We start from the raw sequence: 25,064 nt of genomic DNA on the forward strand, positions 1-25,064 counted from the left end.
TCGCGAACCCAGCCGCTGTCAGAGTAGATTGCATGAGTCACGTCTTACACGAAACCAATCACTGGGCACTGAACTCTCTCCGGTAAGATACACCGTGTATTTTCGTGACATGATTTTGAAATGGGAGTATTTACGCGCATGCCACTTTACATGTAACTGGAACGAGAGAGCCCTGACCATCACTGTGATTTCGACGATCTGGGCTAACTATACGTACTAGTGATTCTGAACTGGGCGCGACAGTGGATACTGGGTAAGAACAATGACATTGTCATAAATAACATAGGTTTGATCTTGTGCAAGAATTACTTCCTGTAATGAACTGTGTTTGCTTTCATCAACACAGCTCTGAGTTAGGACCAGCGATGTTACGCTTTCATCTGTTGAAGTTTCTACAATACCACTGGTCAGTCTTTCTCAATCATGACATGTGTCCTCAATTACCGTCAACTTCTAAAACTCACCATGAAAACAATCTTCTGTGTTAAGGATTAAACCAATCTGAGAAAAGACATAAATAGTCAGGGTCTCGTGAACAATCGTACATACATGACAAGATAGCATCATCGGACATGTAGCGCCGACGAAAGTGTCTCTCAGTTCCTGGAGAAATTAGTGCTCTATAAGGTCTTTTGTTTGATCGTAGGTGATAAGGTGGAGACATGTATTGCCGAAGTCTCACCTTTCCAGCAAAGTTATTGTGTTGCGATCCATGGAACACAAGTGACGGTGTCCCGACGTCCACATGCATTTTACATATGAAGCTCCCATTGTCCGTACAACTAGCTGCAACGCAGAGCTACAGTATGAAATGCCCATTGAGTGTATCGGGATTTATTCTGTGCTTGACGCGTAATTCGCATTTGTACATGTCCAGATATTCATATTACCACCAGGTTGCAAAAACCAAAACATGTTGAAATCCGCGAAAACATCAAGTATTTAAGCTTACGTAATTTATATAGTATGACGGAAACCTCCACGCAATAAGGTTTGTGTCCTGCTCAGACTGAGAGAGTACGAGCGTATGGGCACATAGTCATGTTTATCAACCTTGAAGGTCAGACACAGGTCAGGGCCTATCTTTATTTAGTTCATCGGTTCATCCACGTTGTTTTCGGTGTTTTGGTAATGCTTTGATGGAACAGTTTAGTTGAAAAAGCAGATTTGGTTTTTTTTTTTGTTGTTTTTTGTTTGTTTTATTTTTTGGTGGGAATGGGTAAATGAAACACCCTTTTCATTCAATTCGTCATTTCTTTATTAGAAATAAATTTTAAGATAAACCAAGAAATAATTTTAAATTAATTTTCAAACGGCAGAAGAATCTGATAGTTAATGATACCTGTTATAGTTTTACTGACAAAGGGGATAACCTCCTTTTTGGCATTTAGAAGAGATGTTTTATTTGGCGAAGAAGGGAAACATTTGAAAGTTGTTTTGTTCGCGATGAAGTTACACGGAAGTTTGGTTTACTTCCCTCAACTGTCACGATCTACAGAGTGTGATACAACGAACCGTGTTAAAGTGCAATAAACGGGTTGCAGATAAAACAATACGCGCTATCGCATTAACAGTTATCGATTTCCACATATCACAAACAAACTATATTTGAACAGCAACATACTTACATGTAAAGTACAAGATCCAGAGTTTCTGAGGTGCGCCACCTCAGTCATATGTTCATTTAAGGTAGAACGCGTCTCGGGGACTGAAATTCGGGCCTTCAAATTTTATCAATTTCCTTCTGACCTACCACTTGTGAGGGCTCATTTTGAAGCTCTTGGCGAAAGAAAAGTTTCTACTCTCTCAGTTTTTCGAAAATCGAAAATTTTAATTTTTCCTATAGAGTTAACACAGGGATGGCGGCCATTTTGAATTTCAAATATCAAGAAATCGCAAGTTATTTGTCTCTCTAGTATCAAAGTTTCCACGGTGACCCCTGATTTATATTCTTGCTTTGGTAAAAGAATGGTCAAAAGTTTCACTGGGGAAAGTTTGAGGAAAAGTTTAAGTCTTTCACTTTCGAGGTGCATATTACCTTAATACAAATGTTCTTTGGTTGACAGAGTATGGTTCTTTCCGAAGGTGAATTAAACTTTCCCACTGGTTCCGAGAGGAAAAGGCGGGTAGTTAAGGTAAGAACGACCCGAAACTTTTAAAGTTACAGAGCCGAGCGTTATGACATTTTCCGGTTGCACCAACAAGGAGACCCCTAGGGTCTATGGTACAAAAGCAATTAACATATCGGCTTGTTTGCTTATCTCGTCATGTGTGGCAGATATGTTCCCGATGCCACTCGTGTATTATGCTCCTGATTTGGCATGTGAGTTCTGCTTTAAAAACGACGTGAAGAGCATTAAGCAAAGACTCCCTGCATGTTTAATATTTTAATTTTTTTATTATTTATTTAGTTCAGGAATCTATACATCACATATAAAAAGACATATCTTGCTATGGTACAAAAAATAAGACGAATGATGAAAGATAAAAAACCGTGAAACATAACTCTTTAAAGGTTAAAAAGAATTGGTTAAAAAGGACCGAACGGGTACTCCCGATTACACAGTATACATCGACTTTCTACGATTCGTTATATTTGGAGACGACAAATGCATGCGAACTCATAATTTTGCTCAGAACACAGTACTTACTTCTGTGCAGTCTGATGAAGAAATTGTAAGACATTTTTCGTCTGAGAGCATCGAAAGATGGAATGTTGTTCGATACAAACATTCTACTGGCACTACAGTCACTCGGTAAACTTATAGGGCGGTGGTAATCGGAACCGCGCTCAAAGGTCGCTAGGGATCCCTACGACCGATATTAACACTGTATCCAAGCTACTTTGGCGATTGATGAAAGTTAAAACATGTTTGTCTTAATTTACATTGTAAAATTTAAATGTTGCAGCAATTTTGACATGATGCACCTATATAGAGGGCATGAAATACAATGTTTGTAAACAAGAAAGTGGCACATGCGCCGTTCCGACGACCACCGCCCTTTAAGAGAATGCGAAAAGCATTGTTACATGCCATTCTGGGGTCATTCAGAGGGTACTCTTAGGACTGAACGTTTCTCCTTCATGTGATTTGTACTTCGAAGTTTTACTGTGATTTCTGTCTTAAGTTTATGATAAACTAACCGTTATTTTCGTGTTCAGACTAATTTTTACAATTTTACCTGCACGCTGTTCTGTTTTTATCATAACCATTTTCCTCCCAGTTCGTTCAAGTGAATGATGATGGCGACCCTCGCAAAGCGGCAGAAGAGGTAATCCATGCTATGCTCGAACGATGGAAACTATCCAAACCCGACCTGGTGCTGTCATTCCATGGTGCCGGCGTTGACCAAGCCTACCCGCGTAATGGGCAGGAGGAGGAGGATCGCATAATTGACGGTTTATGCAGAGTAAGTGATTGAATGATTGACATAGTACAGACAGGGTGGATCATGGGATACCGGGAGACATCTTCGCAATGCACAATACGTTTGTTATACAATATGACAATATGTTCTTGACATTCATTTTCTAATATCATAACCACTGAGCATGATTTTCTGGCAAGATTCCCTCCATCGTTCACATAAATTATACATCCCTAAATTCACGATTCGTTCTTCGAGAATCCAAATGTTCCATCGATAATTTGTAGATGTAAAATTAACATGGAGACGATATGATTATTTTACATAAACTATAGAGTCATCGAAACTAGGAAAGATTATCGTTCTTTTTTGTCTCAAATTTATCAGTTGATAAACGATGTAGATTCATTGTGGCTACTTTCGAAGAGCGGTGACACGGATGTCCTCAGAATTGTCGACGAAGTTCGGAAGCGAGTCGAAGTCATGGACAGAGACAAGGTCGTCTCCATTGGTTTCATGACATCACACTCGGTCCAAGGCAGACACTTGGGCTCGGTGGCTTCTGCAAAACACACCGAAAAGGTAATATAAGCAGTAAATTAGTTTCTAAATCTCGCTTTTTACCATGATATACCAGTCGAGGAAGCTATGTACTACAATGTCTTATAATATATCAAAGAAATTCAGGTAGAATGCGCTCCGGGGATAAATTTCCCGAACTCTACAATACTTTTCTGATCTACCACTTGTGTGGGTTCATTTTTGAATTAGATCTTCGGCCGAATAACATTTTCACCTCTTGTTTTTGTGGAAATCGAAAATTCATTTCCCCCATAGAGATTGCGTCCATTTTGAATTTGAAATATCGGCAATTTCAAGTAATTTGTTTCCACAGTAACAAAGTTTGCACGTGATTACCATAGATTTTTATTATGATCATGGCTGGAAGTTTGCCCGATTGAATAGTGAGCATAAGTTTTTTTACAAACCTTTCAATTTCGAGGCGAAGTCGCCCTGTTGTTAGGTCTGTCGTTATCTACGGGGTTGCTTGGCTATCATATAGGTCTCATAAGAGTTGAGGTTTGATGAGATAAAGTTGGAAGGTCGTCCGAGAAAAGACGGAGAACTATTCCGTTTTGCGATTGATTAATCTTTGTGAAGCCAATATCTTTATTCATTCAACATGTCTCGCTTTAACCGTTAAAACCACAGGGAATTGAGTAATCTTGTTGTTGTTGTTGTTGTTGTTTTTATTGTTGTTGTTGTTGATGGTGATGATGACGATAATAAAAAATATTAAAAAACAATGTGTCATTCCTTGCTGTTGTTTGTCGATGTTGTAGATAACTGTAAAAGAAAACTGTAATCGTGACCAAAAAACGACGTAGGTCGCCCAACGTCACTCCCGTCCGGTTGTATAATAGGACGGGAGTGACGTTGGGCGACCTACGTCGTTTTTTGGTCACGATTACAGTTTTCTTTTACAATTATCTACAACATCGACAAACAACAGCAAGGAATGACACATTGTTTTTTAATATTTTTTATTATCGTCATCATCATCACCATCAACAACAATAACAACAACAACAACAACAACAACAACAACAACAACAACAAGATTACTGAATTCCCTGTGTTAAAACTATTAATAACGATTAGCGTAAATGGAAATCGGTGACGTCGACTCTCATCTGATGACACGCTTGAACGATTAAGGTGGATGGAAATCAACAGAGAACACATGGTTCTCAACAACCTTCGACGTTATTCGCCTCAAGTTGCCATACAGCGAGGCGGATGTAGGTGAAAATTAACATGTTCTTCGTGACTTCACCGGTCAGAGGGCAATTAAACTTCATGCTCATAAACTAATGAGCATGGTGTTGCGACATAATGAATTAACTGTGATATAGAAAGCAAAGCACGCACGATAATCGTCCAAAAAATTCACCCGTTGATCTGTAGTCGCCTGTGATCGCCGATAAACCAGGAACATCCAAACATAATTGTGATCATTAACGCCAGTCTCAAACTTTTTTTAGAGTTTCAGCCCGACCAATGGAGGGACAATGTCACCGAAGTGCCAATCGTTACTGTCATCAGCACCTCCCTACACACATCTCGTTCTCGTCGACCTCGAAAGTGAGGAAGCCGAGGACAAACTTCGAGAAATGCTCACTTCAGAAATTGAGAGTCGACTGATATCTGGTGAGTTTGAAGATGTAACATGTAAACTTACATGAAAAATTTTCTCACATCATACGCTTCATTAAAATGATCGTTTTTTTTCAATTGCAGATAACTCTTTTAAGCCTACAGTATTTGTTCAGACGCACGTCGACACAAAATCAGTACGGCATATCACAGAAGCGTTGGCTGGAAGGCGTCCCGTCGTCCTTTGCGAATACACAGGGTCCGAGCATTTTCTTTCATATGCGCTACAATGTGAAAATATTCAGTAAGTTGAGGAACTTTATTAGGGCGTCCGCCAAAAAGTCAGATCTTCTTCTTTTTTGCTTATGTTTATTTGGATTGTTAATCGATTGCTTTCAGGACGAGATATGAAACAAATAATTCCAAATAAAATGATGCGCCCCCATAGAGAGAACAGAACCTCATAAGATAATAAAATAAAAAATGTGTCGATTAGATACGCTTCCATGGGCAATGGATGCGATGAATATTGGTGATATAGAATGACCAGTCTTACTTTTCACAACGAGTGAAAAGGTTTAACGTAGATTGTTGGTTAAATTATGTTTTCTTCCCCTATCAGACAGTTTAAGAAGAGGTATGCAAATCACCTTAAGCGGGTATTTTTCGGAGACGTTTCCGATTCAGAATCAGAGGATCTGTTGGAGGAATTCTGCGATCAGGTGCAGATTATAATGAATTCCAAAGATTTGGTGAGTACACACGCCAATTTGTACGCTTTTTTGCAAATATCATGTCAGGTTTTTAAGTTCTACGCAACAGCGTTTCTGACATGTCCTTCAGAACAGTAAATGCATGGGTGTTATTTTGTAGGAAACCGATAACTCATTTATACTGAAATAATTTATAAATCAAACTCATGTTTAATTGCCAAAACCGCACTTAAATAAACGTGAAACCCTCAAGGGTCATCGGCATAGTGTAACATTTTTGTCTCATAAACACAAGCAATGTCAGTTTTCTGTGACGACGTAGGAAACAAAAAGATCGGCTACTGACATGGACGATTAATAACTGAGGGAAAGTATTACAAAACAATCTTGTAACGAGAGTTGTTGATAATTGTTGAATTACGTCACATGATCTAAATGTTTGTGAGTAAACTTTACTTCGCGGACTTTATCGACACTTTAATTCTTCTGTATTTATTTTTTGTCATAATCAGAATTATTTTCATTACTTTTTATTTCAGATCGAGATATACAACGTGACCACGTGTGATAATTTTGATGAAAGCATTCTGTTGACCTTACTGAAAGGTAAACACAGTGGTTTAAACTGTTTATAGTTTGTTTTACTGCAAATAGAATAAACCATTTAAATAACTGTGTGTTCGGTTTTTGATCGCATCAACATAATTTTGATCTTCAGTTGAAGAGAAATTAAAATAGATCTTGCATATTTCCACGGCAGATCCTAAAGATTGACCGATCTTTTCAAACTTACATACATCCACGTGCAGTAAAAAGAGGTGTGCTAACCATGTTTACAAATGGAACGTCAGTAGCTGAGAAGTGAAAATTAATTATCGAGTACAATGATGTGACCCAATGCCCGTAATCTTTAGTAGTGTGGTATTCTTGCAAGCTTTCCTTCACAAAATACTGTAATCTCGAGAAATTAGCTTTCACACCATGATTACGATGTCCCGCTGACTATACAACAAACATAATCGTATGATTTATTGATTGATTGATTGATTAATACATGGTATCGAGGACAATTATGCTCTTTTCATGTGCGCTAAATTGTTGTGATTATATGCCTCTAAAAACGTTTAAAATACTTCAATTTATCAGGTATGGGTGCAACCAAAGAATATTTCCTCAAGGCATTTTCGTGGAACAGATGTGATATCGCAAGACGGATGATAATTCGTCACAATCTTGTACTTCCTGACAATGACGTAAGTATCTTCGAATATATCATAACTTGTATGTCTGTCCTTCATGTCATGCCATGTCAACATGAAGGGCACACGCAAGTCTTCATCATGCAGTTACAAGATATATAAAAAGTGTAACCTTGAAATTGTACACCTCTGAAATGTTTTGCTAGTATTGGTTTCTCTCCTTAACTTTTCAAACCCAATGCTCATATTCGTTGAGTTTTATGTTGAATATTTGAAGCTTCGCAACCAAAAAGTAGATGGACAGAGGAAGCGTGGCTAACTCAGTTATTAAGACCCGGGGTAAGGGTGGGCCGGCAAAATGGGGGGGGGGGGTTCCACTTATTTTGACTTATTTTGCGAATAAATTAAGCGTCCATGGCAGATAACATGGGGTTGCTCGAGTGTAAGCCCCTCCCCTAGTTTTACCGCCGTTTTGTGTTGCCGAACCGGGGGCTTATACTCGGACGAGTACGGTCATTATTTTGATGATGGGTCGTGATGTTGATCTAGTTTTTCTTGTTTTTAGATGGCGGAGCTGATGACAAGAGCGCTTTGCGATGAGAAATGTCGATTGGGTTTCATTGAATTGTTCCTGGAGTGTGGTTTACAGATGGAAAATTACTTGACAGAAGAACGACTGGACAAGCTTTATGAATTGGTGAGTTATCTGTATGAACGATTCATATTCGTCTATCTGTATTCAAAACAATGAGTATAAGTTAATTAAACAGATTAATTTCATTCATATAACCAATAGATACGCGCATGGTATTATAAACCAGCAAGACATTCAACTGTTTAAACACCATATCTCTTTAAAAAGAATTTCGCGTGAAGTAGAGGTAAGACAATCACAAATTACATTTTGTAAATTGTCAGTTCTATTATAATAGTAATTTTTTTGTCTTAGAGACGATATTAAGTGAATCTAATCGGCAATTATTGTGATATTTTTTCAGACAGCAGACAAGAGTGACGTGATGTTGGTTCCTCAGGTACAGTGATTTTGTGAGGTTTCATAATTAGAGTTCTCCATTTTTGTTACTTACGTTACTTTTGCTGTCACGAGCGTCAACGAAAATCGAGAATTGCATCCAAACGGAAATCACATCAACAGCATTGGGCATTCTCGACTTCTCTCGAAGTGGCGTTTTTTTCGGGAATTAAGGTAGTTCGCGCCTCGAAAATGAATGACTTAAACTTTTGTTCAAACTTTCTTCTTAGAAAAATTTGGACCATTCTTTTAGAAAATCAAGAATGAAAATTGGGGGTCACTGTGCAAATTTTGGTACCGGAGAAACAAATTACCCAATATATACCGATATTTGAAATTCCAAATGGCTGCCATCCCTGCGTTATCCCAGTGGGCGAAATAAAATTACCGACTTTCACGAAACTAAGCCTGTGAAAATTTTATTTACTCCAAGCTTCAAAATGATCACCCCCATATGTGGTAAGCCAAAAGAATAGGAGAAAGTTTTAGAGTCCGAATATCTGTCGCACATCGCCAACGATCACAACTAAGTGAAAAAACTGGGTACTTTATGAGTGTAACACTTCTCCCAAGTACTCTGTCACTGTGTTCTTTATTAGTAAAGTGTAGATTGTCTGTTCAAATTTCTTTGCGACGGAGAAGACTCATTAGATAAGTAGTATGACGTAAATCGTATTTTTTAATTTGTTGTATAATCAATGTATTTCATATTTGTACAGGAAAAGAGTGGTCGTAAGTGTTATCAGAAACGTGTTGACGATGTGTTGAGGACTGCGATGCATGGTTATTACACAAGACAGAGTAAGTTCATCTTGACCTATATAGTCAAGATATGTCATAAAATTTGGAAGTAATATTTAAACCCTGGACTCTTCATACGACTTTGCATGTGTTAAGTCTTTCTTCCTTACCAGAAAATTCAGTACATTGTTATCTCATTAAAACGGACGGGGTGTGAAACAACAATTTATAACAAACAAAAAGAAAATAAAGACATGTATGAGCTTCTAGGCAGCAGAATACATTTACTAAGAGACGGGAAGGTTTAGACCTTGCGAGAGCAAATTAATCAAGGGAAGCGTGCACGCCGCGAAATGCGAAATCGCATTGTGTTGGCGTATCTGACATTTTGACAAGAGTTATATTTACTTAAGTTTCTCTTCTCATGACAGATGACGCAAAGCCATACACGGATCTTTTTATTTGGGCGGTACTGGTCAACAGGTCAGTTATAAATAGATTCTTATTACAGAATACGTGGATCAGAACAGAAAAGCAACACTCTGTAATGAAAAGGGTCAACTTCGCCATTTTTCTTGCAGTGCCAATGTTTCCGTAGGCGACATCATGTGTAATTTACTCTGGAATTAAGGTAAAATGCGCCTCGGGTACAGATATTCGGACTCTCAAACACTTTTTCAATATTCTTTTGATCTACCACTTGGGGGCTCATTTTGTAGCTTATGGAGTACATATAGTTTGCATCCGCTTACTTTTGGCAAAATCGATAATTTACTTTTCCCAATGGAGTAAACACAGGGTTGGCGGCCATTTTTAATTTTAAGTGTCGATAAATATTTGGTCATTTTATTTCTCTAGTACCAAAACGTTGACTCATGGTTTTATTCTAGATTTCGAAAGGGAATGGTTTAACGTTATCTTGCGGTAAGTTAGAGCAAATGTTTTAAGTCTTCCAAATATTCGGGGCACAGATTACCTTGAAGTGTTTTGTTTGATTGATTGATTGATTGATTGATTGATTGATTGATTGATTGATTGATTGATTGATTGATTGATTGATTGATTGATTGATTGATTGATTGATTGATTGATTGATTGCAGATTTGATCTTGCTCCGTTTCTTTGGCTGAGGTGTGTCGATCCAATCGCGCTGGCCCTAGTGACTAGCAGATTCTACAAGTACGTAGCAAGGAGGGGATTTCCTGATCCTGACGACGGAACGCATCGATGGGAGGTGGCATGGTAAAGTCACAACAGTTATATCACCTTCATAAACAGGTCAAGGCTCCAAAAGAAATATGTACGAGGTTTAGAGTCCAATACGATATAAAACATTACAGCATGGAAAATGAACAGCAAAGTTTACACAAATACAAAACATGGAGTAATAAGTAAATTAGGTAATGGAACTCAAGCGAAGAAACCGAAACACTATCTCTTACCTTTTGACAGATTCCAATTTCTGCCAGTCTGACCCTGATACACATCTTTCTTCAATGTATATGATTGCAAAACTGCACTCATGCATCAATACTACGAAAAGGAATCAAACAAGAGATGGAGATAATTTCATGTGAAAATTGTGTCACCCCTTTTATTGAAATCATACCTACTGACTTGCATTTGGAAATTCAAATACTGCATTTCCGATCGGGAAAGTATGATTGTGAACTTTCAAGCTGGAAATCCAGACTCTGTACTTGGTGTACGTGTAATCTGGAAATCCAGATACTGTACTTGGAATCAAGAAATCAATTTACTGTATCACAGATTTTAAGCGGGTGGCCGCTTTTAAAAAACAGCGCCCTCACATGGGAATTTTGATTACCTAGGAACGCCCCTTTGACCATATATGGGCATATATAGATTACTGGTGACTGTATACCTTTAATGTCCCATGTTTCAAACCAGAGGGCGCACTTTTTGAAACAACTTGGGTCTTGAAAATATCGTTTGAGATACTGACAATAGATCAGATCAATAGTGCGGGGAAATCGCTGAGAATGTAAAGTTTTCCATTTTACTGTATTTTATGCACAATTAACTCACAACGAACGAACGGTATAAACACAAATCTTGTAGAGGGTTCACACGTACATTTCCCACACGTTGCCATGGTGCTGATGTTACGTTCAAACTCCTTTATAAAAGTCATCTATTGTTCTCCAGTGAATATGAGGAGAAGGCGTGCAGCATCTTGACGGAAATCGAGAACGTTGATCCAGTAGCCGCGATGCAGCTTGTAACGCGAAGGCACCCGTCATACGGAAATTTAGACCATCTAGAACTCGCTGCTCTGGCATCGTGCAAGGTGAGTAACCGTCATTCTTTGGATTATCATTGCCTGCATGGCCAATCGGCACGTAGAACATGAATCTCTTCTCTTAACATTTTGTCCTTATGGCAGTGCTTTAACCTTTGCAAGAATATGTGAGATATTCCTTTGACAAGTCTTACAAACGACCATTCTATACATCTTTGGATATTGACAGAAGTTTGTTGCACACCACGCATGTCAGATGGTGCTCGACCGTCGATGGGATGGAGATATTTCAGATGCTTGGTGCAAGAAGGTAAAACTTCCCCTTCTTTTCCATTCTTTCCGTTTGCAGAAAAAAAAACAAAAACGGGAAACGACTCTCTCAATCTCACAAATCTAACAAATATGCTTGTTGTAGAAAAAAAACCCATACCCTTAAGGTCAAAGTTTTTTTAAATTCTAAGAAGTAATATAGTTGTGCTGTAGAACTGAATGTGAAACGCCTGTGTCGTTTTTTCATTCTTGTACAAAAGGAGTGAATGATAGAACCACCTTCGTAAAAGAAAACATGAAGTACGTTTAAAGAGAATAAAGAATACTTAATTGTTGTGAAGATATTATGTTGTTGAATCCCTCACTTCATATTGCTCATCTAACAAGGAAAATGTAGATTATCATGAGATCTCAGAGTTAACAGGTCTCACTGATTGCAGTGATGTTAATCGACAGAAGATATCCTATTGTCTACTGAAAAATACACTGAACAATTCACCAATTAACATCTTTTTTCATATATTTTTTCTGCAGCTGATCGCTCCCGTATTATTTCCACCCCTTATATTCTGTAGAGTCAAGTTCAAATCTGGTAAATATTTCGTTAGTTCCATTCACTTTTAGCAACAGTGAACGAGGTTAAGAATAGTGAACCCTTTGCTTTTACATGCCGCCAGGAAGTTTATGATTTGCATGAGTGCAAGGGTCACAAATAGTTAATCGCGCGCAGTAATTCCAACCATGTAGCAATATCATCGCGAAAAGAAAGTCGATATGTCCACCAAGAGGAAAGAGACTGTATGACTCAAAAAATTATGTTTAAAGTGACAAAATTCTAAAGGAGTCCTCGTCACCTAGACATCTTTGATGGCAATTCATGAATTACCTTACCAGGGGCAAATCTTTACGTGTCGGTATTGCTTCTTTTAATCCGCAGTGCACACGTGCCTTGGGAAACTAACCGCATTTTACGATGCTCCGATGACCAAGTTCGTGTTCAACTGGGTGAGTAGCGCTGCCAGTGTCTCAGTGAGAGTAAACTAAGTTTCTGTGACATCCCTTCCTATTTCCAGTGCCGTGATGTCTGTTGATCAAGGAATTCGCTATAATCGTGTCTGTAAGTCACTTACTGACATTTTAAGAATAGTCATTTAGACTTGGAAAGCCCAGCCTGCATGTTTTAAAGGGAAACAGTCGTTGGAACTTCGCCTGTGCGAGTTTCTTGTTTACAAACAATGTATTTCGTGCACGATATCTATATGCACCTCATCATCATAGCTGCTACATTTAAATTATACAATGTAGATTATAACAGACATGTTTTAACTTTCATCAATCACAATTGTACCTTGGATACAGTGGTTTTGGTTGTATGGGTCCCATACGACCTTTAGCGCAGTTCCGACGACTGTATGCCTTTAAGAATCAACGATATTTCCAGAGAAGAATCAAATGGGCTTGCTATATGTTATGCGTGTGCATGGCATGTGACTTGTCATACTGAGATAAATGACGTCATCATGCGTACTTTATTTTTCAATGTGATACTTTTGCAGATAACATGGTTGGCGTTTGTCATCCTGTTCTCACATGTATCAATTCACCTCAGACGTCAGCCATTCTCCATTGCTGACTACATTCTACATGGCTGGTTGGCTGTCCTCGTGATCGATGAATTTTGGCAGGTCTGTTATTAAATGATGTACAGAAATAGGTCTCAATGTCGAACCGTATGTATGACTCTTGATTTATGATTACAACCCTGCTTTTTGTGACCAGGTTGATTAAAAATGAACATCTTCATATTTACATGCATATCATAATTGCATGCCTTGCATTACGATTGATTACGATTGGTTACTTGACGTTGTAAAGTTTGGAAGGGGACTTTTCCGTCTTGCCATGTAGGATGAGACGGTAACACTTCTCAAAATTTTGTCAGTGCGATGTCATTCTTTTCATATACAAAGTTAAGCTTATCCTACGTCCCCGATTATCTCAATTGCGATTTTTATAATATGGTGGATAGATCACCAAAAAGTTGTGATGTTTACGTGAATATCGATGACAGATCCTGATTGTTCTTACCATACAGATGTTAGTACCGCCAGATGAACATCACTCGGTAACACGAACATTTCTGTATCATTGGAAAAGCGCCTGGAATTGGTTCAACATGTTGGCCCTGACCTGTGCTGCTGTCGCCTGCGGACTTCGTTTTTACGACAGCGCCACCGCATTTGAAGTGGTGAAAGTTCTCTATGCGTGCAGCTGTTGCTTGATGTGGCTGAGCGTTCTACGCTTGTACATATTCCAACCAGAACTGGGTCCTTTCGTGATCATGATACGTGGTATGGTAAGTCACCCAATTACTATATTACTCCAGTGCATGTTGTTATAAACAGTATTCGGGATTGAGTGACTCTTGCAATCGGTGATACTAATCTTTGGAGATCTCCATTTACATGATGGATAAATACGAATGTGCGAACGATAATCCCGCCTAACATCTTTATTATCTGATTTGTACAGTTCCAGTTGTTCGCTGCCAGCTTATGGTAAACATTTCGACATTCGTTGAAGTAGGCGACATTCTCCATCTGTGATCTGTGAAGAGCAATAATAGTAATGGTGAAACCAAGTTTAAATTTAAATAAACAACAGAATGTATAATAATATTAATACACATTATATTTACATATTTTGATATTATTAATATTCCTTATATTACAGTTGAAGGAGATGTATTGGTTTTTGTGGGTGCTCGTTGTATTCATTGTCGGATTCGGAGTGGCCATGAACATAATACTGTCTGTTGAACGCAGTTCAAACCCTGGTATTCTTCGAGATGTATTTTATATGCCCTACTACCAGTTGTACGGGGAGCTTTTCTTGGATGCCATGAACACAACAAGTGAGTGGTTTACAGTATTCCCAAACGGTACTCGAATTGTTTTTCCATAGATACGTCAGATGTTCCGTTTTTGAGAATAGTGGTCGCAAAAATTCTCGCAGCGTTGAACGTTGTTGAAAGGGACATAAGCTGTAACTTGTGGCAAGTTTTTCAGTATTCTGCTTCTGTATATCAACTACTGTGTCTGACCCTAATCCGTTTGTCATGCTTTTTGTCAACACAGCTTGTATGTGTTGTTACAGTAGAAATTACCACACACAGGCAGTGAATACGAGAAGCGCACTATGGAGTTCAATAGTGACCAAAATTATTTTACAGAAACTGAAATACAAAAATTATACAGAAGTTACCCTGCTTGGTCGAGAGCTTTGAGTGTTAACCAGTCCTTTTCACAAAAAGTCCGCGGATTGTGGTTTCAATCAAACCGTCCGGTCTTTTAGTGTGAGGTGGCATTCAGTACACAGTCCACAACTTCGTGTTGACGTTTGCAAAAGCGGTTTTCCTCTTCCTCCGTCACTACTGAAGAAACAATCGTTGATTGTCCTGCGATATCTGCCTTTTTTCTGTAACCTCATCAGACAGGTGTGTACAGTAATCTCAGTCAGACAGGCGAGCTTCTTTCAGATGTTGTGCTGTCTCATCCTGTATATTGAGAACGTGTCTATATATATTCGGTATACACCTGGTCGGCAGCAACGTTAAAATGTCCACCGTATGAAACTTACATAAACTCTTGGAACACAACAGGTGACCATGTACTATAAAGCTCTCGAGCCAAGCTATTAACCTCTCTCGACCAAGCTTACAAAAAATGAATGTGGTGTATCGTAACAGTGTGTAGTGATCATTGTTTATTGTTTAAAACTGAATTCTAGTCCGGACTTGAATACAATTTTCAACAATAACAAGGTAGATTATACTCATAAAGGTTGTGTTGATATGTTGGCATTAAATTACAGTTTCGGGATTCAATGCAGAAAGTGTAGGGAAACCACAAAACAAAATTTCTGAAAAAAATAGCCAAAAGATACAGATTATGGAGCCTTAAAATGTGATTTTACGTTCAAGTTACTCATGCAACATCTGATTTGCCGACATAACGTGTGCAGTCCTACTGTACTTGTAATGGAAGCTCTTTGTGAACTTAAGGTATCTTTGGATCATTAAAAAAAAAACAGAATTTGAAGCTGCATTACCAATGCAGCTGACCATTGGCGTAATGAGTATAAAACAGCTAGCTTTCTAATTTTTTATCTTTTTCGTAACACAGACGAGAATAACACACCTGATACTGTGTCCTCAGTGGCATTCTCGGTGTTTCTAGCAGTGTATCTAATCATAGGGAATCTTTTACTGCTCAATATACTCATCGCAATATTCAGGTTAGTTTAATTATTGTTCCTATTCCTGGTTTCTTGAAACACTTTGAGGTTGACAAAGACGGGATAAAGACGATAAAGACGGACAGTCTTGTTACAAGCACTTAAAATTTTCCCATATTGAAATTTCCTTGCATTGACACCGTTATGAAATTGAATTATTCTGAATTTTACTCAAAATATGTTTCTAATAGTAACACCGAATGTACGCGGAAAAATATAAATGAATATATATTAAAGCAAGCCACATTCGCCACAATAAGTCGCATGACTGGAAAATAGGTAAGTCCGGTGCCGGAAAATTTGAGACTACAAGGGACAGTTCATGACCAAAAGTGTCTGGTCTCGTGAAATGTGCATGGAGTGTCGGTGGATATAGCACGATTAGCGATGTGCCTTTGACGACAACAGCAAGATTTTCTATTTCAAGAGCGCAGGAACTTAAGAAACTAACTGAAAACAAAGATTCCAGCGCAACCAAGGACTTCATTTGGTACGCTAAGGAGATTTCTGATAACGAACGGTCCCTCGAGGGCGCGGAGGGGGTGGTAATAAACAGGTGCTGGTCTTCACGACCATGTTGTGAAGTCCAACGTTGCACTTGCTGGTAACATATACTGATTATTCATAACGCTAAAAGTTTTTTTGCCCGTTACAGTGGTGTGTATGAAAGCGTACAGGCCAATTCGAGGAGGGAATGGCGACACAGAAGATACTTTCTCGTCAGGGAATACCAGGAGAAACCATCACTTCCAGCACCGTTTTCCATCTGCATATATTTCTACAGAATCATCAAATGCTGTGTTTCTAAATGTCTGAAACAAGGTGAGAATATTACAAATGTGCTTGGGGAAAGTGACAGTAACTGCCTTTTACTTCAAGAGTTGATTTCATTAGTGGATAAACGTACCGTCTTCTATTTCAGCCAGTCTGTCTGTCTGTCTTTGTCTGTCTGTCTGTCTGTCTGTCTGTCTGTCTGTCTCTGTCTGTCTGTCTGTCTGTCTGTCTGTCTCTCTCTCTCTCTCTCACTCTCTCTCTCTCCCTCTCTCTCTCTCTCCTTGTCTCGAATAAAAATCAAAGCTGCCATTTTGCAGGCAATAAATCATGAAAGTGTATATAAAAATACATTTCCCTACTCTAAAAAGCAAATGTCGATAGCTTTTTTTTGTAGCATATAAACTTTGAATGGACTGTCATTTTAACATTAGGACTGTAAATTGTCAAATTGATTTATGCCCGTTATTTTCGTCTAAAAATGCATATTCATTGAAAGGTTTTTGATAACCTTAATTAATGGGCTTCTATGATGGCACTTCAAGCACTCTGAATTCTTATCAACATTTGCTTGCGTCACCTGTACTTTGTTTTAAGAAACAAACAAAACTGATAGTAAAATAAAGGGCGCTATTTTCTGTTGTATTTCCGTCAGTTGTTACCACCGACTCATTTCAATTACATGTAATCTACGCTGATGATGAAAGGCGAAACTTGAACGAGTTAGAGCTGAAGTGTTTGGATAGCTACAAGAGACGACAGGAGCAGAAGGAACAGCCTACTTTGGAAACTAAACTGTCACAATTGGAAAAAAGGTAAATGCTGAGGCCAAAATATGTAACTTGCTAGGCTCTAAAAGGTTGGGAAGATAGGTGAACAACTTTCCTTATTTCTGCGTGATGGCTTCGACCAAAAGGAAACAGACCAAATTGTTTTTAATGAGCTATTAACGTGTTCTTCGAAACACGTGTGGTTTCTTTGACTGAGCAGTAGCCAAGTTTATGGTCATGAACACTGGACTTGTCCTTCGTATAACTTTATCATTTTGATCCAGGCTTCAAAATTATTTATACGATATAAACTTTCATATGTCGGAGAAAGATAAGATAGTTCATCTTAGTATTTTATGATTTCATTTCCAAGTGACAGCATGCAAACCCTGAGTTTTGGTATTACCCTTTTATGAAGCTATGAAAGTGTTTTTGATCGGCGATCGGATTGTTCTCAATGACTATCATTGTCTGCAGTTGATTATCATCTGCAATGATATTTTCACCATGACTGTTATTGATGACATTCATACCGCTTGTATGTAACAGGTTGAAACAAATGGAGCGAATATTAAAAGATAATTTACACCAATGATGGACCGGGATCTGACATCACGATGACCTTTGCTGACATCTTCTTACCCTTGACCGGCTGACAAACACTTACATTTGGAACTAGTTCGTCATTGCCCCGAAGAATGCTCCTCTGCAAAACAAGAGTGCGATATAATCGTTCGAACTTGACCTTTCGCATATTTAAAATAACTTAGAGACCACATAATCGGCGAAGTTGATAATTTTATGCAGAGAGATGTTAGGGAGGGGGCGCCCCCTTAATTGCATTGCGTAGTAGGTTACCGAACTGGCTAAAACATGAACTAAATGATGTCGAAATTAAAATCGACTTTTTAGCGGAGCACTACTCACAAACATTAAAGTTTTGAGTACTCAAACTAACTTACTTTTGTGCAAATAACTTGATACAGTCACTTTATAACCAGATTTACCAGCTTATATATTCCCAGCAGCATTCCGAAACGGAAACTTATTTTTTTGTATTTAAGTTGTTTTATTGGTAACATTTTCTTTAGTAACAGTAACTTAAGTTAAAATGAAGTACAGTGCTTAGTTATCTACAATTGTGTGAAAAATATGAAATCCATTTGCTGCAAAACTTATTTAGTGTCATCAGGAAATGTATATAATTTGTAGAAGATGCCGTGCCAATGAAGTTATTATTGAAAGAATGCGGCTCTTTAGAGCTTAAAGGTATACTGTCACCTGTTCTAATTTTGCCACAGTTACCATGGAAAGAGAAAATCCAACCAATCAGAGATTTAAGCGGGTGGCCGCTTTTTAAAAACAGCGCCCTCACATAGACATTTTGAATACCAAGGAATGCCCTTTTGACCATATATGGGCATATTTAGATCACAGGTTACTGTATTCCATTAAAGGAAGGATAAGACAATTTCTTTCCATTTAGATATTTTCAGATAATGATAACCTGGAGACGGTATGAAGCACCATTTCACGTTTTCCTCGCATTCAGCAATATTTTGAGAGCAAGAATTTTAGAACAATATTCTACATCACAGGCTGATAAACGCCGTGATGTTCTGTCAGAAGTACCTGGCACAGAACAGTTGATTTTACCCGATGTAGCGCCCTCACTTCTTGGTGGATCGATGAATTTCTGAGTGGCTTATATTTTGAAGACAGATCCCGGTTGTTACGTCGATTCCAACTAGTCATATCAATAATCGCTTGATATTTCTTACGAAAATCATTACCAAAACTGTTATCTCTGTCGTAAATTCCCAATCAAATGTCGTTTGTACTCTCTGTGCACCAATAAATGCAATTTCATGAATAGCATAGTTGATCGCAGCTCAACAACTTAACTTCTGCTGAATACGTGAATGACAACAGGTGACGACGTATTGGCCGTAGTCTGCGTGAAAATGTAATATCAACCACAATTATAATAAAATGCACCCATAAATGTAATATCACCCATAAATGTAACAAAAATCAACCATAAATGTAATAAAAACACCAACCACGAATGTAATAAATGGCAACCATAAATGTAATAAAAAAACACCCACAAATGTAATAATACTTGTCAACCATAAATGTAATAAATCTATTTTTGTCGTTGCAATTGAGGAATTAGCCCTTAAATATTGATCTACGTAATAAGGAAAGCAACTCCACACATTATTCATTTCTTAATCGTTCGCGTTTTGCGTGTTTTGCATATTTGGAAGTGTATTTTACGTTTCGCTGTTTTGTGTACAGAACTGATTGAACATGGCTAGACACAGCTGTAATCTGAACGTCAGTGCAGTCTCTACTCCAGAGTGGGGAAGACTGTATAACACTACGATCCTTTAACGCCGTTTTTTCGAAAATTGCCGTACTTTCTTAATCAATCGCCTCAAATTCGTCTTCTGTGGATAAATTGTGTGGAATAATCGATAGATTGTCTGTATTCCTATGTTGTCCCACTTGAAGTTTGTTCCTTCACTAGGGATGCCAGGATGTCTAATTTTGTTCTACTGTGTTCAAGGTAGTGTTCGTATTGTTTTTTACTAAATTGAAATATATGTTCTCGTGCACATGTTTTGTGTCGTAAGTTTCTGTTATAGGTTTTATATTTCTCTGTTATTTGTTCTGAGTCATCTGTCATAAACTTTGTGTGGTATCACTGGTTGACGAGTTATTTTGACGCTTCCTTATTATGTAATTATCAGTGTCTACTAGAACTGCTGTTCCACTTCCATTATCTAACGGTTTCATCAGTACCTCGCCGTTTTCTGATAGCGTTCTCAAAGTATTCTATTCTGTGCTTCGGAAAGGAAACCTAGTTTCAGGAAAGTATGCAATAACATTACACTAGTCTTATTAAAGTTATTGTTTACTTAGGGCATTGATAAACAAATGATCACATACGCAAGTTCAAGTTTATTACATTTATGGTTGAGTTTTATCACATTTATGGTTAATTTGTTTAGTACATTTGTGGTTGCGGGTTGTTACATTAATGGTTGACTATTTTATTACGTTTGTGGTTGATTTTATTACAATTGTGGTTGATATTACATTTGTGGAGATTATTACATTTGTGGAGGTTACAACTGCTGTGATTTGTATTTTGTATACATTGTTTATATAAGGATCATGTTAAATCAAATTGAAATAACCTCTCAAAATCCAGTTTTGTCTTTTCGGTTGAAAGTTTTTGATCAAAAGAGATTGTTGTATAAATATGGCATAGCGCATCTGTGAATTTTGTTTTAGGCTCTAAATACTTTTTAAGGTAGATTTTATTTACAAAGTAAAAGACCAAACACAGCCGTCCCTTACATTGATATTTCGTCACAATATGATTGTAAATCTACACTAACATAGTAAACAAAAAGACACAAAAAGGAGAAATCAGCGAGGCAAAATAACTAACGTCAACAATAGCTGGAGGTAATCGATGGAAAAAAAAAGAACCAAAGAAGCATTAATACGCTTGGTGAACGTCAATCTGTCAGAAAATGTTTCCATTTTAGTTCAAATGATTCTATACGGTGGAATCTTACAGCGATCATTTTCTCAGATAACATTGTCTTTTTTTAATTCACTTCTGGAAAACATGAATGGAAGGCTTCAAATTTGAGAATCTTACTGTATAAATGTGGTATTTGGTAGCAATACTAAATGATTTAAAACTATGATCTTTCATGTTGGTAAAAAGCCCAAGATGATATGTTTGAATGGACAATATTTCGATATTTTTTACCTTTCAGGTACTGTTGGAAATCAAAACAGAAAATCTTTACCTCTTTACACTCCTAGGACATATGCTGCAAGGTTTCCTCTACTCCGCAGTGTTGACAAGATGAATCCGTTCTAACGTGGGGTTGTTTTAGGAAAACATTTGCCAAAATTCAGTGAAGTATTTTAAACTGGAATGATCTTAGCTTCTCTTCTACTGTCGCTTTATATATTAAATTCCAATAGAGTTACATGTCAATGTTGTGAGCATAATTTCGATTTGAAAAATTTATATGTGATCTCGGGGGTTGGGCAACTTTGTCTCTGAAAAAAATTGTAACGTTTTTGTTTGTTTTCGTTTGTTTTCCTTGAAGCATATGTACATGTTGTACATGTCTATGGGAGTTTTCCTCTGTTGTCTTTGCGTTTCATTCGCTTTTCAACATTTTTTTCCATTTCGGAGGTATAATTTTTAGTACAATAAAATTTCTTGTCCAACATCATATTTTTGTTGTAAGTTTCGACAAGAAAGTAGTTCTCCTTTTTCGTTAAAGAAATCACCTACATATTTCACATGTTTTTGGAGCGACTTTTCATTATATAAGGATTTTCTATTACTCAATACATTTCAGTTATTCCAAATTATTTCTGACGCAACTTTTTCAGGAGTTTCTGGACTTAAACGGAATTTTTCTACATACTTTTTATGGGGCGACAATTTGTTTCTTTTTAGCGTTTTTGGACATGCAAACAGGGACATCAAGGATAGCTGTACTGATGAGTATGGAACCCCCCCCCCCCCCCAAAAAAAAAATAGACACGACGCGCAGGTTCTGAAATGACCCGGGCGATCACCAGAAACGATCTTTTTTGGCCTAAGCTTTTGTAATCATTTCCATGATCATGTACATGCAAACTTATATAAGATCAAAGTCAGCGGTTGGTTTAAATAAACCTTCGGGAAAACCCTTCACAGTGAAGATTGTGTTGAAAATTCATGTAACTACAAGTATAACCTTTCTTAAACTTATGGCCATTAATTTAAATCTATAAAATCTATAAAAAAACTATCGATGTTATATAAAATCGCGAATAAATGCGCTTTCGAATCACAAAACAATGATTTTACCATTCATATTATTAAATAAATTATCACACAGTCATATATAACCCAAAGACCTCACAGGGCGTTCAATGAGAATTCATAGGTGACTTAGATTAACAGAATACTGGGTGATCGAATGATTACATATGCCCTGCTTCCTTAGCATACTCAAAACTCTTCACCATTTCTTCTTTGATAATCGCTATCCTCAGCTTTCCATCAATCAGCTGAATATTGACCAACTAATGTCCTTATACTTAAACCGGAATCAGCCGATATCAGAATTGCCATCCGTTTTTGGCGTTGATTTAATTTACAAACAAACATGAATCAGATATAACTTCTATAACTATCCTTAACTCATAAGACTGAATCAACTGGAAACTCACGCTTTAAAATATTCACAAACCACACATAGCAATGTTTAAAAAAGATCTTTTCATTTCACTGGAAAATGCAAAATTCATGTATTTTTCAAATTAATCTCATGATGATGATGATGATGATGATGATGATGATGATGATGATTACTATGATTTTGCAAGTTATTGATGTTCTTCTTAAAATCTCTTTGAACCGAACCTCTCGTAAAACAACTCGTCGGGTTTGGTGCGGAACTTTCTGATTGGTAACCCGTGATACCTGCCAGCTGTCTTGGGTCGCAATATAATAATGGATATTTTCATTAGTATTCCTGTTTTTGATGATGACACAAATTTTAAGGGTACGGGTGAATACATATCGAAAGTCGGTGCCGTCCCGTACTACTGAGTGCTTAAATTTTGTCCCGTGCTTTCATTCTTGGCTCTCTGTCCTCATTAGAAGGTCTTGGGAGCCTTTTTTGATGAAAAGATATTTCTGTGTTAGTCTGTTTTGGATCATTTGACTCTTTCAATAGAAAAGAGATACTTGTTTGACAACATCTTCTTCTAATCTGTCAGATTCCGATGCTGCGCTCGTTGGAATTCAATCTGATGGCTCCTCTTTGGGTCTTTGTTGATCTTCATTTAATTCCATGGACATTTCTTCCCTTTGGTTACGAGCTCCTTCCTAAACTCGACACAGACAAGACAGAAAATGAATCCTGGCTGACCGAAGAGACTCTTTATCGCCATACATAGCGTAATGTTCTACTCCTTCTTTTTTGATGTAGATGTTACTGAAATTTATCTTTGTATTTTCTACAGCTGCTTCACCTGTGGTTTTATCCAACCCTTTGGGCATGTGCATGTCAAATTTTTCAATGGTTATCATACAAGGAAACAAACTGATCTCTTGCAAACTGTGTCTGTTCTGGAATTGTTCTGTGTGAGTTTGGTTGAATGGTAACCATGCCAGTATCTGCGGTCTCATCACTGAGGAACATGACGTCACAGTCTGTCTCTATGGATTCTAGTCTTCTTCCTTGGGTGTGCTTTATGAACTTGTAAAGATTAATATCAACCAGCACTGGCGACACAGCTTCTCTTGCGACGAAGGCTGGCTGACATGAATAACCGTATCGTGTTGCAGAAATGGCCCGATGTGTGGTATTCGCTGAAAGGGTGTCTTTCACAGCATGAGTTGAACGAGTGCCTTTTTTCACTGCTGTTTTGTGCATCTGTCCCTTACCTTTGTTCCTCCCTATATTTACCCGTACCTTTTCAAGAAAGGAAAGGACACACGTAATCGTATAATAGTTGGTTGAATGTGAATCGAAGAATATAAAAATGGCGAGGCCGCCATTTCCTAACTCGGGCAAATGTAATGAGCTCAAAGTGTACTATTTTATCGAATTAAAAACATTGTAAGTCGCTATTTGACGGTGTTTTTGATATTGTCTTGTTTTCTGTTGCTGCACTGTCTAATTCAACAGTTAGGTATCGTAATGTGGTTAACTGGTAGGCCTACAGGAATGAAGGAGCGTTTAACATTTCCAGTATATCTGCTTTTCGGCAAATTCCGAAACAGAGTAACATATCATCTATATAAGGGCATAGTCTTTTCCAGGCCTTGTTTATTGTAGGACGATAATGTAAGTACGACAGTAATTTTCGTATTTGTAAGATATAAGGCGATGATGAACCTGCAATGCATTTATATAAACGGCGACAGCATCAACGTTTAATGACATATCAGAATTTTTGCGTCAAAACTAAACATAAAAACGAATTAGTAAATCATGATGTTCTACAGTTTCATGCAAAATGATTCGCAGTTTACATACAGTTAATGCACTGTTTGAATTATGCTTTATCTCTGAAACGGTTAGGGCCCTGTCACACCTTGACGATTTATCTAGCGTTAGCTAATTTATCAAAATTTCTCTAAAACGCTGGCTTGCTGAATTAACGATGCATTTTTAAATTTTCGGCGTATACATAGCGTATTCATAACGTACTTGTAGGTTAAACATACGCTTTGGATACGCTAGACAATTATCTCGACGCATTTGACTTATGAGTAACTTACAAGTAACGTTTGTGAACGTGTATCGACGAGCGGATAACCTACCTACAACTTGTGGCCTGCGTGTGCGGGACGTATTCATGAGCCATATGCTAGCATAGCATACGTAGAAAAGTTTTGTCATGCACAAAAGTTTTCGACGACCTCGCCGTAATGCG

General features: G+C 37.7%; 2 protein-coding genes across 2 annotated transcripts in view; one reads left to right on the forward strand and one right to left on the reverse strand.

Moving 5' to 3' along the window:
* On the forward strand, positions 1 to 21,856 carry LOC139120111 (transient receptor potential cation channel subfamily M member-like 2). The gene is made up of 25 exons (XM_070684201.1): positions 1 to 82; positions 2,067 to 2,135; positions 3,226 to 3,411; positions 3,757 to 3,951; positions 5,415 to 5,580; positions 5,671 to 5,830; positions 6,149 to 6,278; positions 6,779 to 6,845; positions 7,386 to 7,492; positions 8,004 to 8,135; positions 8,437 to 8,472; positions 9,191 to 9,272; positions 9,644 to 9,695; positions 10,314 to 10,454; positions 11,382 to 11,523; positions 11,705 to 11,785; positions 12,280 to 12,337; positions 12,683 to 12,750; positions 13,302 to 13,430; positions 13,841 to 14,101; positions 14,479 to 14,659; positions 15,930 to 16,041; positions 16,697 to 16,863; positions 17,468 to 17,627; positions 18,132 to 21,856. Exons 2-25 carry the CDS (start codon positions 2,070 to 2,072, stop codon positions 18,175 to 18,177), a joined length of 2,925 nt encoding a protein of 974 aa, XP_070540302.1. The 5' UTR covers positions 1 to 82; positions 2,067 to 2,069; the 3' UTR covers positions 18,178 to 21,856.
* Positions 20,843 to 25,064, reverse strand: part of LOC139120112 (E3 ubiquitin-protein ligase TRIM56-like) — a 9,729-nt gene continuing 5,507 nt past the window's right edge. Inside the window, exon 3 of the mRNA XM_070684202.1 lies at positions 20,843 to 24,097. Within this exon, the coding sequence (XP_070540303.1) occupies positions 23,699 to 24,097 (399 nt within the window). The 3' untranslated portion in view covers positions 20,843 to 23,698. The remainder of the gene's footprint in view (positions 24,098 to 25,064) is intronic.

Source organism: Ptychodera flava, chromosome 20 (genome assembly GCF_041260155.1).
Source record: "Ptychodera flava strain L36383 chromosome 20, AS_Pfla_20210202, whole genome shotgun sequence".
In the NCBI taxonomy this organism is placed as follows: domain Eukaryota; kingdom Metazoa; phylum Hemichordata; class Enteropneusta; family Ptychoderidae; genus Ptychodera; species Ptychodera flava.

Excerpts from the sequence above, each read along its gene's own strand:
- LOC139120111 (XM_070684201.1), top strand. The coding sequence starts at position 2,070 with ATGGTTCTTTCCGAAGGTGAATTAAACTTTCCCACTGGTTCCGAGAGG. Across the intron at positions 6,279-6,778 it reads TAATGAATTCCAAAGATTTG|ATCGAGATATACAACGTGAC; the intron begins GTGAGTACACAC and ends TTTTTATTTCAG. Across the intron at positions 9,273-9,643 it reads TGGTTATTACACAAGACAGA|ATGACGCAAAGCCATACACG; the intron begins GTAAGTTCATCT and ends TTCTCATGACAG.